We start from the raw sequence: 15782 nt of genomic DNA, 5'->3' as shown, positions 1-15782 counted from the left end.
TTTTTGGAATTTTATAGTTAATTACCTTTTAATGTGAAAGTGATGTGTAAGAAAATTGAGGATATTTTCCTGTGCCTACTACAGTATTATGCTGTGTAGAAGTAATGCTCAAGTAAATTTCAGCAAACAGCAAAACCGTAAGATTGTGGCAAAGTTCAAAGAGTTTTGTTGTATGGTGTATTGGTTTACTCCCTAGCAGCAAGCAGAACATGTTCTAATGAAAACAAAGCACATATATTTTAATTGTTTGCACACATTAATATTTGTAATTCTTTCTTGGTCACTTTAAAGTGCATTATTTAGATGTTTATTCTTAAGTATTGTTGATAAAGAATTATTTTTTCATACTCTAGTTATTTTATTTAAAAAATAAAATATGGAAACTATGCATTGGAAGGGAAAATGGGCACATGCATGGTATTGAAATATCAATAGTTGAAAAAGAACCACAAGTCTTAGTAGAATCAGTGCTCAAAATACCCAAGTAAGGCAGAGCAGCAATCAGTAGTCAATAGAATGTTGAACTTTCTAACCCAAACACTAGAATACAAGTCAGAGGAAGTAATGCTAGAAATGCAGTGTTCTGGTCAAAGTCTCAGTTCTGGTCATAGATACAAAAGGGTGACATTTAAGCATTGGAAGTGCTTCATGCAAAGAATAATCAGCACTTTTTTCCCCAAAAAATATACTTTATTCATAAAAATCTGTAAAAAAAAAATGCATTACAAAGCAATTCAAAACAGCACCAAGTTGGCGTTCCGAAAAGTGCAATGGAAATTAGTTTTCTTCAGTACGGGAGTGAGTTGCTTCACAACCCTTCCATTCCATTTTACATGCCGTGTACATTTTACAGCAAATCCATATCTGGTGTATACAGCCCGAGGAGTTTCCCATGAGTCCAGCCCCTCAGTTCACTATGGTGGGAGGACCTTGCACAGTGGTCTTTCCCCATTGAGCATTTGCAGCAGCTGCCCCAAGCTTTAGTGCGTCACTCAGCATGTAGTCCTGGACCTTGGAATGTGCCAGTCTGCAGCACTCGGTCATGGACAACTTTTTGCGCTGGAAGACCAGCAAGTTTCGGGCAGACCAAAGAGCATCTTTCACCAAATTGATGGTCCTCCAGCAGCAGTTGATGTTTATCTCGGTGTGCGTCCCTGGGAACAGCTTGTAGAGCACAGACTCCTGTGTTACAGAGCTGCTTAGGATGAACCTCGACAAAAACCACTGCATCTCTTTCCACACCTGTTTTGCAAAGACACATTCCAGAAGGAGGTGGGCAACTGTCTCTTCCCCACCGCAGCAACCTCGAGGACAACGTGTGGAGGGGATGAGACTCTGGGCATGCAGGAAGGGGGAGGGCCCTTCTCACCACCAGCCAAGCTACGTCATGGTGTTTGTTTGAAAGTTCTGGTGATGAGGCATTCTGCCAAATGACTTTGGCAGTCTGCTTGGGGAACCATCTGACAGGATCCACCATCTCCTTATCCCGTAGGGCCTTGAGGACATTCCATGCAGACCACTGCCTGATGAATTGGTGGTCAAAGGTGTTTTCCCGCAGAAACTTTCCCACAAAGGATAGGTGGTACGGCGTGGTCCAACTGGATGGAGCGTTCCGCGGCAATGTGGCCAGACCCATCCTTCACAACAAAAGGTCAGATTGAACCTCAGCACGTAGTGACACTTGGTGTTTGCGTACTGGGACTCTACACACAGCTTGATGCAGCCGCACACGAAGGTGCTCATCAGAATGAGGGCGACATTAGGTACATTTTTCCCGCACTTATCCAGAGGTTTGAAGAGAATGATCAGCACATGATGAGCTCCCAGACTGGTGGACTTGGAAAGCCTAGAATCATTCGAACCAATTGGATGCTTCAGTGTGAAACTTCAACTTCAGAGTCATTCTGGCTAGATGAACTGAGATGGGTCAAATGGCCTCCCTCATCTGTAATTATCTTGTGATCTTATGAAAGTTCAGATTGCTCTGTCAAGTTAGAGCCAACCATCACATTCATCTCCCATTTGTCCCATTACTTGACTTATCTTATTACCACTCCCTTTGGGATTTGTACCATGAAAGCTTTTGTCATTTAATCTCTCCTGCCCTCCACCCTGTCACAGACCTTCCCTTTTGTTCTTCTTTCCCCCCACTTTCACTTGCTCAAAACCTATTACATTTCTAACTTTTCCCAGTTCTGATGAAGGGTCATGGACCTGAAGTGATAACACTTTTTTTCTCCGTAGGTGCTGCCCGACATGCTGAGTATTTCCAGCATTTTCTGTTTTTGTTTCAGTTTTCCAGCATCTGTTGTATTTTGCTTTTGTATTGGTGTTTAATTCCCTGCTACCTCTCTTCCAGGAATGCCCACCTTGAAGAAGCTCTGCCCTTCTCTCTGACGGGATTTACATTTGTCTCTTCTTTCTTGTTCACCTTCATTGCTTTCTATCTCCCTTCTTGTGTTTGATCAGGTTACTACCAAAACTCGCTTTCACATCCACATCTCCTTCCTCAGCTACTACTTCCGCCTCCAACTCATCCCACCCGGATTCCCATTGAATTTCCACCCTTCTTGTTTCAGATCCACCCACGATTATAGATATCTCCTAGACATTCAGCATTCCTCAAACCTCTGTTCTCACCGCCTCCTAGATTCACTCTCAATGCCATGCGCCACCACATACACAGTCAACCTCTGTCTTAAGCAGCACTAACTCACTCTATCTCAAAGCTGTCCTGTTCCACAGTTTCATTTCATCCATCACCTCATCCAGTGCTTTAACAAAACTCTTTTGATCTTCCTTTCAAGTGTGCAGGATCTCAAGCTTCTACACTCATGTGTACCAACAACCCTCTGGATCCTTCTTCCCCTTCCTCTCCCTCTGACTTCATCTCCTCTTTGAATCTCACCGCTTGCCATATATTCATGATACCCCCTAACCTACCTCTCTGTGACTGAACAAATTGTCCTCAGCAAAGGCCTTGCCTTCATCCCCTTACACCCCCACCTCAATGAATTTCGAGCTCGACGTGACGCTGAGCTTTTCTTCTGTCTCCTCTGTGCCCACTTCTTTGGCCAGAAGTCTTCCCCCCGCTCAGTGGATGCTTTTACTCATCTCCAATATTCTCCTTCCACCTGGACCCCTCCCTCTGGCCTCTTACCCTCCCTCGATCTTTTCATTGAGAAATGCCAGCATACCATTGGCCATCTCAATTTCTCTGCTTCCCTCACTCGCTCTAACTTATCTCCCTCTGAACTTGCAGCACTCCGTTCTCTCAGATCCAATGCTAGCATCATCATCAAACAAGGGAGGTGCTGTTGTTGTCTGGCGTACCGATCCCTACCTAGCAGAGGCCAAATGCCAATTCTGACACTTCCTCCTATCTTCCCCGGACCATGACCCCACTACCAGACATCAAGCCATTGTATCTAGGACTGTCACTGACCTCATCTCCTCTGGAGATCTTCCCTCCACGGCCTCCAACCTCATAGTTCCCCAACCCCGTACAGCCCACTTCTACCTCCTTCCCAAAATCAACAAACAAGACAGCCCTAGTAGACCCATTGTTTCAGCCTGTTCCTGCTGCACTGAACTGATTCCTTCCTATCTCAAGTCTATTTTCTTCTCCCCTTGTCCAGTCTCTTCCCACCTACATCCATGACTCTTCCGATGCCCTCCATCACTTCAACGGTTTCCAGTTTCATGCCCCTCACCGTCTCCTCTTCACCATCTACGTCCAGCCCCGCTACACCTCCATCCACCAGCAGGATAGTTTGAAGCCTCTCCGCTCCTTTCTTGAACAGGAGCCCAACCAGTCTCCATCCACCACTACCCGTCTCCGCCTAGCTGAAATTGTTTTCCTATTGAAAGCTTCTCCTTGAACTCCACTCACTTCCTCCAAATAAAAGGTGTTGCTACGGGTACCCACATGGGTCCTAGCATTGCCTACCTTTTTGTGGGATATGTGGAACATTCCTTGTTCCAGTCCTACTCAGCCCTCCTGCCTCACATCTTCTTTCGGTAGATTGATGACTGTATAGTGCTGCTTCCTGCTCTCACCCTGAACTGGAACCTTTCATTGACTTTGTTTCCAATTTCCACCCTTCTCTCACCATCACATGATCTATCTCTGACTCTTCCCTTCCCTTCCCTTCCTTGACTTCTCTGTCTCCCTTTCTAGTGATAGGCAATCACCCAATATTCACTGTAAACCCACGGACTCTCACAGCTCCCTGGACTACACTTATTCACATGCCACTTCCTGCAAGGACTCAATTCCATTCTCCCAGTTTCTCCGTCTTCGTCACATCTGTTCAGACGATGCAACCTTCCATACTAGCGCTTCCGATATGTCTTCCTTTTCCGTCATCCAAGGATTCCCCCTCCCCCCATGGTTGACAGGGCCCTCAACCATGTCCAATCTATTTCATGCATTTCTGCTCTCACCCCTCCCACCCCTCGTGGAACCATAATAGGGTTCCCCTTGTCCTCACCTTCCACCCCACCAGCATCTGCATTCAACAAATCGTCCTCCACCATTTCTGCTACCTCCAGTATGATGCTACCACCAAACACATCTTCCCCTCCCCTCCCCTTTCAGCATTCCGAAGGGAGTATTCCCTTCACATCACCCTGGTCCATTCCTCAGTTACCCCAGCATCTCCTCTCCTTCCTGCTGCACCTTTCCATGGAAACACAGGAGATGCAACACCTGCCCTTTTACCTCCTCCCTTCTCATCATCCAAGGCCCCAAACACTCCTTCCAAGTGAAACAGTCATTTACTTGTACTTCTTTCAATTTACTGTACTATATTCACTGCTCACAATGTGGTCTTCTCAACATTTGGGAGACCAAACGCAGACTGAGTGACCACTTTGCGGAACACCTTCATTCAGTCAACAAGTGTGACCCCGAGCTTCCTGTCGCTCGTCATTTCAATTCTCCACTCTGCTTCCACTCTGATCTTTCTGTCCTTGGCTTGCTACATTGTTCCAGTGAAACTCAACACAAGCTCGAGGAACAACACCTCATCTTTTGACTGGGCACTTAACAGCCTTGTGGACCTGACATTGAGTTCAATAATTATAGATCATAACCTCTGCCCCTATTTTTTTCTTTTTCGTGTATTTTTTTGCTGGGTTTTTTTTTCTCTCTTGTTTCTTTCTTAATCCCTTAGCTTTGTGTTTAGGCAGCTGCTATCCTGCCATTCACACCTCATCCAAACACATCTTTTGTTTCTTTACTTGTCCTATTACCACTCCCTTTGGCTTTGCACCATGAAACCTTTTATTATTTAATCTCTCCTTCCCTTCACCCTACCATAGACCTTCATTTTTCTTCTTCTTCCTTCTTCCCCCCTTTCACTGGCTCAAAACCTATTATATTTCTAACTTGCCCAGTTCTGATGAAAGGTCACAGACTTGAAATGTTGGGCTGAGTTTTGTTCTAGTGAAGGTGGGTCCCGGAAGTGGGCAGGAAAGTGGGGGGAGACCACACCTCGGCCCTCCATTGGACCCTCATTGGAATTCCATGGCGGGTAGACAATTAACTGCCCACCATTGGGGATGCTCTCCCTTTAAGGAACAAGCGCCCTCCTCCAAGAGCTGCCAGCCAATCAGAAGGCCGGCAGCTCTGTAGTACCGGCAGGGCCAATGGGAGTAGTGGCCATTGCCAGTTCTGCAGGAGGCCCTGAAGACCCGAGAACATCAGAGACCCTGAGAGAGGTAAGTGAGGTCAGGGTCGCCGGGGTCATTTAGGCAGGCCCTGGCGACGGGTGTTTGGTCGGGTTGGTGAGGTTGGAGGTGTCTTCCCAGGGGGGTGATGATCGCTGGCAGGGTGGGGGTCCTCCAGGGGTCCTGAATTGCCCCCAAAGGAGGTACCTCCCCCAACCTCACTAGAAGGCTGACAGGTTTCACCTGGCAGTGACTTCCCTTGGCGGAAGGCCCTTTCACCTTCCATTAACTTGAGGTGGAGGTGGGAAGAGGCTTCAAGTGGCAATTAATTGGCTACTTGAGGGCCTCATTGTGCCTGGGGCGGGAAGACTGTCCTCGGCCTTCCCCATCCCGGACTAAATTGGAAGGCGTTCAGAAGGTGGCGGGCACTCCACGCCCCCTTCTGACACAATTTTATGGGCCCCCGTCTCCGTTCCCATCCTGAGGAGGCTGATAAAATTCAGTCCGTTAATTCTGTTTTTCTCTCTAGATGCTGCCTGAGCTGCTGAGTATTTCCGGCATTTTCTTTTTTTGTTTCACATTTCCAGCCTCTGCAGTATTTTGCTTTTGGATCACATTTAATAGGAATGTACTTCAGTGACTCTGCATGGCAGCCAAATCAGAGATTAAGAGGATCAGGGCATTGGAATATCATTACTTATACTTGAATTTCCTATTTCTCTTATTTCTCATCTCCAATGCTGCCCCTGTACGAAATCAACGGAGAACACAACGTTAGTTGTCACATGTACGCTAAGGACATCCAGTTCTACCTCACTGCCACCTATCTTTAATCCTCCACTGTCTCTAAATTATCAATCTGCTTGTCTGACATCCAGTACTGGATGAGTAGATATTTTCTCCAAATAAATATTGGGAAGATAAAAGCCATTGACTGTGTTCCCTGCTACAAACTCCGTTGCCTGCCCATTCACTCCATTCTTCTCCCTGGCCCCTGACTGAGGCTGAACCAGACTGTTTGCAAACTTGGTGTCACATTTGACCCCGAAATGAGCTTCCGTCCAGATATCCGCACAATCACCAAGACTGCCTATTTCCACCTCTATAACATCGCCCAACTCCACCCCTGCCTCAGGTCACCTGCTGCTGAAATCCTCATTCATGCCTTTGTTATATCTAGACTATTCCTATGCACTGATGGTTGGCCTTCCACATTCTACCCTCTGTAAACTTGAGGTCACCCAAAACTCTGCTACCTGTGTCCTTACTCGCATCAAGTCCTGTTTCCCTATCCCTCTGCGCTGGCTGACCTACATTGGCCCCCGGTCAAACAACACCTCGATTTTAAAATTCTCATCCTTGTTTGCAAATCCCTCCTTGGGCTTGCCCCTCCCTATCTCTATAATCTCCTCCATCCCAATAGCCCTCCAAGATATCTGCACTCCTCCAGTTCTGGCCTGTTGGCAATCCAATTTTTATCGCTTCATCATTGGTGACTGTGCCTGCCAAGGTCCTAAACTCTGGAATTCCCTCCTGACTCCTCTTTGCCTCTCTACCTCTCTTTCATCTTTTCAGACACTGCTTAAAAACCTACCTCTTTGTTGACATTTTTAAATGCCTGCCCCTAATATCTCCTTCTGTGGCTCAGTGTCAAATTTTGCTTCATAACGCTCCTTTGAGACACCTTTGGGCATTTTATTACATTAAAGGTGCTATATAAATATAAATTGTTGTTGAATGTATCATAAATTAGTATACAGCATGATTTATTATGTTGAAATTGGGAGACTATCAGTGTAGCTCAGGTTACAAACGTATTTGAAAAATACACAGTAGCTTAAATATATTAGTGTTGAATTGCTGTTGAATTGAGTTATTGTAGCATGGTGATTTTTTTTCTGAAGGGACACAATCCTTAACTCTTACACGTGTTGTTGCAGAAAGCTGAGAAGGTTGCTATTAAAGTGAACCCGAACTTGTGTGCATAATAGTCTATGCTGTTTGCATTATTTTCCAAGGTGTTGCATACTATTCTGAATCTTGTGCTGCTGCTGTTTCTCAACATGGTGGCTGCCTTTTATACCTGTGTTGTACTCCTTTGTAATATAGACATTGTTAGCAATATTTTTATGTCATTTTAAAAAAGTATTGTAACTTCCTTCATCGAATTTGCAAAACTCTTAATTTAAAAGTTCAGCTTAATAACCAGTGTGGCTTTAGTCATTGCTAAGTAAGCAGAAGACATTTCAACAACAGTAACAGCTTACATTTACATTGTACTTTTAACATAGAAAAATGTCCCACAGTGCTTCACAGAGGTGTAACCAAAAAATGACGAACTAGAGAAGGAGATATTTGGAGGGCAAGTAGATGGGCGAAATGTCCTCCCTCACCTGTAATTGACATGTGATTTGTGAAACTTCAGATTGGTGTGTCATGTTAGAGCCAATCGTCTCATTCAATAGCAATGTACTTCAAATAGGCCAGAATTTTCTGTCAAAATAATGGCGAGGCTAACCGTGCTTACTATCATTTACACGCAAATGGCAAATGTGAGGTTAACCTCAACTATCTAAAAGTGAACATGAACTGCAGCAGTTCAAGAAGGCGCTCACCACCACCTTCTCAAGGGCAATTAGGGATGGGCAATAAATGTTGGCCTGGCCAGTGATGCCCACATCCCGTGAAAGAATTTTTAAAAAGTTGCTGTCCGAGTTCTGCTGCTCCACCATTAGCTTTGTGAAAACAGCTTCTTACTGCCTGCCTCACCTTTAAAATGCATTGAATGGTGTGAAGTTGCTGTATTGGTGTGGTAGATATGAACTAAACTCGCCACAGAAAGTTAAGTCTTGTTATTTCAGTCTCAGTACCCTTTTAACAATGTAAAAAGTGTTAGTTACTGCCAATCCTCCTCTTTGAAACTGAAAATTATTACTAGTGTGGACTTGTATTCCTTCAGGTATTCATTGCTGGAGATTTTTTAAATTTATTTTTTTAAATTTCCTTTCTGTCTCTTTTGCTCTCTCTCTTGATCAAATCTTTCTTGTCCTCTCTTTCTCTTTCGGTACCTGATTTAACACTGAATTCTTCCGCCATATTTACACTTCTTTCCCAGTCCTTGCACTGTTTATTTCACAACCCTTAAATCTCATTGGTTAAGGAGATGCACTGTTGCTTGCCAGGCTCACTCAGGTCCCAGATACCCGGTTTCTCTTGCTACGATGCTATCAGCCTGCACTTGCAGCGACCTGCCACACAAAAAAATCTAAAAAACCTAAACGTACAAGGCCAATTCTAACTAATGGCAGATGTCATTAGCTGCCCTGCTTCAGCAAATTATAGCCAATGACTTTGTATTTTAGTTTTATGATAGCATACCTGAGCAGAGTCACCATACACAGAAGAATCATATCAGGTTACAAAGGGACATAAATCAGTATCTGGTTACAGGCCAAAACAAATGTTGTCGCAGAGATTGATTTTTAACAGAGAACCCTAGATGAATGGTGAAAATATAAAGTGCAAGATGGCAGCGAGGTTGAAAAGAGAAGTGAAAATATTATAACACAGTGATTTCACTCATTGGAGTTTTTTCAGCAAAACTTTCCCAAAATAAAGGGTATTTAAAAAATTACCAAATAAATAACACTCTTGTGAAAACAGGAATATTCAGTTATCATGTAACTTTTAGTTCCTCAGAGTATTCATATTCAAATGATATTTTGCTTTCATACAATTTTATTTTAACTTCAAAGCTGCTAAAATTTCTCATTCCAGCAGAATGTCAGTGATAAATATGTTATTTGCATAACGAGGAACATGACAGTATCTGTAATGTCATGTCAAAAAAACAATGTTTTCCTTCCTACTTAAGGCACATTGTGATTTCATTAACTATGATACAATTGTTACTTTGCATTGCCACAATAGTTGGTTATCCTACTGAAACAATGGGATGAACTTGAATCGCCCATATTTTACCTGCGATGGTGAGGCCTCGATGTGGCCCCCACCGCTCAGCGGTGAAGCTTTCATCTGCATATGCTAATCATATTAAAAGTCATGAATAAAAACTTACTTGGTAGCGAAGGCCATCCTATGCCAATATTCCAGCTGCTGGCCAGAACTCCCATGCCTTTGGATCTCTGTATAGAGGTCCAAGGCGTGACACTATTGGAGATGGGGGAGGAGTGAAATTTGCAGGGTGGGGGGAGCTGGGGGAAAGCGAAGAAAACTGCTCTGATTAGTTGATGGTGGGAAGGAGTTGAGGAACATAGGTGCTGAAGTTGGGGGGGTGAAAGATTGCATATTAAAAAGTGATTTTCCGGGGATGGGGTGGGGGGGGTGGGCGGTGCGGTAGGAGAGGGGATTCAAAGTTTAAATAAAATTTTATTTATAATTCTAGTGCAGCAGGACCTTCAAAAATTTAAATTTACCTGGAGGGCTTGAAGACATTTAAAAATGGCGCAGGCACCTGCGCAGTGGCGCCAGACGCCATTGCCAGCGACAGAGCAGCTGTCCCCTCCATTTAAATGAACCCCCGTGCAAAATATTGCAGGGGCTCAGCAGCGGGCACGACGCATGTGCACCGCACCTTCTTTCAAGCTCACCGCCGAGACTGGCAGCGAGCTTATAAAGTTCAGGCCAGTATGTGAATTTGGAATTTTGTAGTCCTTCCTTTGAAGGGCTCTTTCATATGCAAGAACCATAATATGAGACTCAATTTTATAATTTCCTTCATTAGTAGAGAATCATTATAAAATACCTTTCTTGGAACACATTTTTCTTTGGGCCACACAGCTTGTCCAATATAGTGGTCTATTGTGCTATAATTGTGAACTGAACCAATTTGTACTTTGATATAACCAGCATATCTTAGTACAATCATCTTAATTTTGCTACGCATGTCCCTTCTCAAAAACAAGTCTCTGTACTATTTCTTTTGGGCCTCCTTATCTCGAGAGACAATGGATACGCGCCTGGAGGTGGTCAGTGGTTTGTGAAGCAGCGCCTGGAGTGGCTATAAAGGCCAATTCTGGAGTGATAGGCTCTTCCACAGGTGCTGCAGATAACCCGTAACTGCTGCCTTCCGTGTTGTTTCAGTCGCTGTGAGGCAACTATGGAGTGACCTCTCCATGGCGCATGCCTGGGCAAATTTATGGAGGTTGAGAGTTGCCCAGTCGTCAAAACCCCCCTCTCGGCCTTTCTGGTGGGGTCCAAAGGAGTGCAGGACACGACGTTTGGCACCAGTATGGCTGCAGGAACTGCCGGAAACATGCCAAAGGTGACACATGACCGCCTACGGGGTTCCGCTCCGGATTTTCTGTTAGGGTTTACTCCCTTAGCCTTGGTCTCTCCCGAGACGCCCACAAGGCAGTGGGGTTGTTGGGGCCCCTACTATTAATGTAATTTTATATATTAGAAAGTAACATAACTGCTGGCACAAGAACCAACTTTGCTTTTGGCACAATTTTTGCTTTGTGTTTGATTTTTAGTTTATCCCAAGACAGTAAAGGGCTGATTTTAACCTCGCCTGCCCAGCAGGATCAGTGTGGGCATGGGAGGGCTAAGATGGCAGTGTGAAAGGAGGTGCTGCCACATTCCCAACCCCCAGCAATTTAACCAGATGGATTTCAGGCACAGGAAGACCCCGAAGAAGTGTGGGCTTAATTTAAATGGCAAACTCATGACCTGATAACATTATTGGGATGTGCAAATCATTGTAACCATGAGACGACTAGCCCTGCATAGTGTTGGGCCTGCCAGCAAAAGTTGGCGATATCAAGGATCATGGCCACAGGAAGCTCAGTGAAGAGAGTTTTCAAAAAACTTTTGTAAGATTCCTTCTGCTCCTCCTACCCACGCAAGGATGCCTTGCTCCAGCAACCCACCCCCCCCCACCCCCCACCAAAATCACAGAGTTCCCTGATTCCCCCTCAATCCTTTTACCCCACCACTGCCCCCCCCACCCTCACACACATGATACCTGCCCCAAGTTAATATTAGTTCTCAGGTGTTTTATCACTATAAGAAAAATTGTTGCGCCATAAAACACAAATCATAATTCCTGTTGTACCAGTTCAAATGTTACATTTTAAGCTGAATCTAAATAAATCCTTTAATGAAAGTATGTCCTGAAATTCCTTTGGATGCAATAATAGCGATTATACCAGGATAACATGCGTCACTACCCTCCGGTGCTAACCCTGCCAGAAATGCTGGGTCAGTGAGAGGGCATCTAATTAGCATAGGACAGGCGGGTTGAAATGACACTGTGGTGTATCCTTCCTGATGCCATCTGCTTCAAGTGGCTGCTAATTTCAGTGCCCATCAGCATGGGCTTAGGGCCTCTCTCCCCACCTCCCCCACACCTCCCTCCCCGACCCCAACTCTGATTGTGTTTTCTTCGGCCCCATATAAACTGTTTGATCTGCTTCTTCAAAATAAAATTGGGCAAATTTCTTTAGGATCTGGCCTACTTTTCTGATTTGGACCTCACTGCATTTCATCTTACTGGATGTACCTATCTCCAGAGATATGCCTGGTCATGACTGAGCCACTGAAATGGGAACTCCTGATGTAGCGTGTTGCTGCCCCAAAACCTCCCCCCTATCTGCCTCACTATCATTATCTTTTGGAGGTTCCGCCCCTTACACAAGCAAAATGCAATCTTTAGGAAACAGTGGAAAGCCTGCATAAAAACTGTGGAATTTTGACCCCTATACATTTTACCTTGCTTTGTAATTGAAGGTGTCCTGTTTAACAAATATTGTTTTTTTTTGGTCTATTGACAGGGACAGATGCAAGAATCTGTGAACTGAACGAAGTGAGAAGTGAGAAGAAAGATTTGTATTGAGAAAACAGGAGTAAGTTAACGTCAAAAGTACAGGAGTTAAAGGAGAGGAGAGAAGAGAAATTGTAGAAATGGGGAGAAAAAAGATTCAGATCACGCGGATTGTGGATGAACGAAACAGACAGGTGAGGGACAACTACAAATAACAGTTCCTTTTACAATACTCATTACATTCAGTCTATTGTTGTTTTCGTTTCTGTTTTGTAGTAGTGCAAAATAATTTGTGTTCTTTATGTGTTGATTTTACTTTGAAGAATCACTACATTTTTATTCATCGTTAACCATAGGCAATAACTGTTGCAAACAGCTTTCTATGCCCTAATTAAATTAAAGTGTGAATTGAAAATAAAAATTAAATCTATCCGCTGAATATATTGATTTTAATAGTCGCTAATACAAGTAACATAATAAGTGTGCCACTGAACCAGTTACTGGAATTGATACTGATGGGAATTGCGGCTTCCTCAGTTTCTGAAATGTGGATCCCAAATATATATCTTAACTATTTTTGTGTGCGCCAAAGAAAATAAATGCTTTTTCATTACATTATGTATTTCCTTAAGCAATAAAATCTATCCTAAATAAAGACATGAGCAGTAATAATTTATGCCAATACAATTGGAAGTTCTCAAAACATATTAAAAATAGCAAAGCTGTTCAATTTTCAGGCAACCTTCCTTGCATTCAATTGAAAAAAGTTAGATTATATTGGTTTTAACATGCTGTAATTGCTTTGTGAGTATCAGAGTACATCAGAAGGAGGAGAGAGTCAAACTACTCTCCACTCAGTCTTCTATATTTTATTTAAATCCTTTACCTCCATTTATTCTTTGATTTACTTAATCTCTCTGATGCTATAATTTTATCTCTGTATCCTCACAACATTGTTTTGACAGAAACCAATCTAAGCACAAATTTCATTTCCATGCGCTCAATGATTCACTCTGTTGAATTAATAAAACAACACTTTGTGTTGGGATTGAACAGCTCTAAAGGAAAAATTATGTTTTAAGAACAAACCAACCTAGGATTTATGATGGTTACATTCTATGTTTTTCCCTGTAGGCTGGTTATTGCTTCAAGCCAAGTCCGAAAGCAATAATGCTGCCATTATCCAGCTACCTCTTTGCTTGCTTTAAATAGTTTGCAGTTGGAAGCTGAAATTAAGGTCTTCAATGCTGGTTTATAAATCATTAATTCTCTCCCAACCAATTGAGTACATCAACTGGGAGCTCAAAGATAGATCTTATAAAAGTTTATAGTGAAGAGAATCAGCGTTTATTTAGATACTTCCCAGATGTCCTTGTCACTTGTCACTGCAGTAACCATTAGATATCCACTTACAATTTCCACATAAAAGTGTTAAATTGGAACACAGGAGCAGCAGTTTATTCAAATGCCATAATAGTATGGGAGCTGATGAAAATTACTTTTGCCAGCACCAAATTCTGCATAAAAATGCAAATAGAAAGAATAATTTTGTATTTTAAGATAATTAATCAAACACATTTGGAAGTACTTATCTCTGTATTGATTGTATCATTTAAACTTTCTCTTATTTACATAATATTGAATTGTTCATTATAATTTTAGGTTTATATGGTGTGGGAAGTGTTCCTGCTGCAACACAAACATTCCATTCCGAAATAACTAAAACAATTTAAAAACAAAATCAGTTAGGGGAACAGGTAGCTTATAGAGTTAGCACAGTGTCCACAACTTGGGTTCAGATCCTACCCAATCCGCTGGGGTGAAAGTCTTGTCTGTCTACTTGTTATAAGAATTGTCTAAAAAATTAGTTTGGTTAGCTTCAGATCACCCTTTTTTACCAGTATGAATATTTTCATTTCTCTGTGAACTGTTCATATGGCCTCATGTTCAGCCCATAACACAATGTTGCTGTCAATTGAGTATTAATTGGCAATCTGTCTCAAAATGTCACTTGGATAATTCATGCAGAAATTCATATTAGTGCATTTGATCTTCTGCAGGTGAAATGAAGGGATATTCACAGCAGGCTGTATTGTACCTCAATTGGAGTGCCTGGTTTTGGATTGTGGGCCATTCCTGAACAACGACATTCCTTGTCTTGATAATTTTTTAAAAATCACTAAAAACTGATGTTTACATCTTGGTATGTAAATAGCTTGATAACTTCAAAGATTTATTTAAACATCACCATAGTGCAACCTGAAAAAAACTGATTATAAATTTTTGATGTGGTATTTTCACCCATTTCCAACAATTTGGAGTTTTTGGATGTGATTGGTTGGAAATTCTTAAAAATGCGACAGAACAATTTACTTTAACTGAAGAGAAGTTATCCATTACATCAGATCTCTGCCCCGGGTCTGCTATCTCAAAATATTCTGGAAACCCTGAGTGAGCACTTGAGTCTCTAAAAAAGCTGCTGTTTGGACCCTGTAGCAACCTAAGAATAGAAATTAACTGTAGCTAGCTTCCCATTTTTTCTTCTCCCCATGATATTCTTACCTTGTTGTCTTCTGGTTGCTGGGCTCCAGGCCTGCAACTGCACTCCTATTGCCACCCCTTTGCCCTCATTCCCAGTGTAAGGTCTTGCGAGCAAATGGGCCTGCATTGCGAGGGCCAGAAAATCTGGGTGCCCCTTAGATATGCTTACCTGGATCCCAGTGGAAGGATGGAGAGGGAAATTAGTCCTTAAGAGTGTTTGCTCATGATTATCAACCTAATTTTTATTTTTTTTATTGTTTCATGGGATGCGGGCATTGTTGGCAAGGCCAGCATTTGTTGCCCATCCCTAACTGCCGTTGAAAAGGTTGTGGTGAGGCACCTCCTTGAACCACTGCAGTCTATCTGGTGCATGTACTCCCACGGTGCTGTTAGGAAGGGAGTTCCAAGATTTTGATCCAGTGATAGTGAAGGATCGGCAATATAGTTCCAAGTCAGGATGGTGTGTGGCTTGGAGGGAAGCATGCAGGTGTTGGTTTTCCTATGTATCTGCTGCCCTTGTCCTTCTAGGTGGTAGAGGTTGTGGGTTTGGAAGGTGCGGTCGCAGGATCCTTAGTGAGTTGCTGCAGTGCATCTTGTAGGTGGTACACACTGCTGCCACTGTGCGTTGGTGATGGAAGAAGTGAATGTTTGTGGATGGGGTGCCGATCAAGTGGACTGCTTTATCCTGGATTGTGTTGAGCTTCTTGAGTGTTGTTGGAGCCACACTCTTCCAGACAAGTGGAGAGCATTCCATCACACTCCTGACTTGTGCCTTGTAGATGGT

General features: G+C 43.1%; 1 protein-coding gene across 7 annotated transcripts in view; it reads left to right on the top strand.

The window, feature by feature from the left end:
* mef2cb (myocyte enhancer factor 2cb) overlaps positions 1 to 15782 on the top strand; it is a 314026-nt gene that overhangs the window by 136256 nt on the left and 161988 nt on the right. For all 7 annotated transcript variants that reach the window (XM_068029659.1, XM_068029657.1, XM_068029658.1 and 4 more), the window contains one exon: positions 12468 to 12651. In XM_068029659.1, the coding sequence (XP_067885760.1) occupies positions 12598 to 12651 (54 nt within the window). In that variant the 5' untranslated portion in view covers positions 12468 to 12597. The remainder of the gene's footprint in view (positions 1 to 12467; positions 12652 to 15782) is intronic.

The sequence above is a fragment of the Heterodontus francisci genome, chromosome 4, assembly GCF_036365525.1.
Source record: "Heterodontus francisci isolate sHetFra1 chromosome 4, sHetFra1.hap1, whole genome shotgun sequence".
Taxonomy (NCBI): Eukaryota; Metazoa; Chordata; class Chondrichthyes; order Heterodontiformes; family Heterodontidae; genus Heterodontus; species Heterodontus francisci.
The sequence above is the reverse complement of the archived record's forward strand: the minus strand, read 5'-3'. Positions and strand labels throughout refer to the sequence as shown.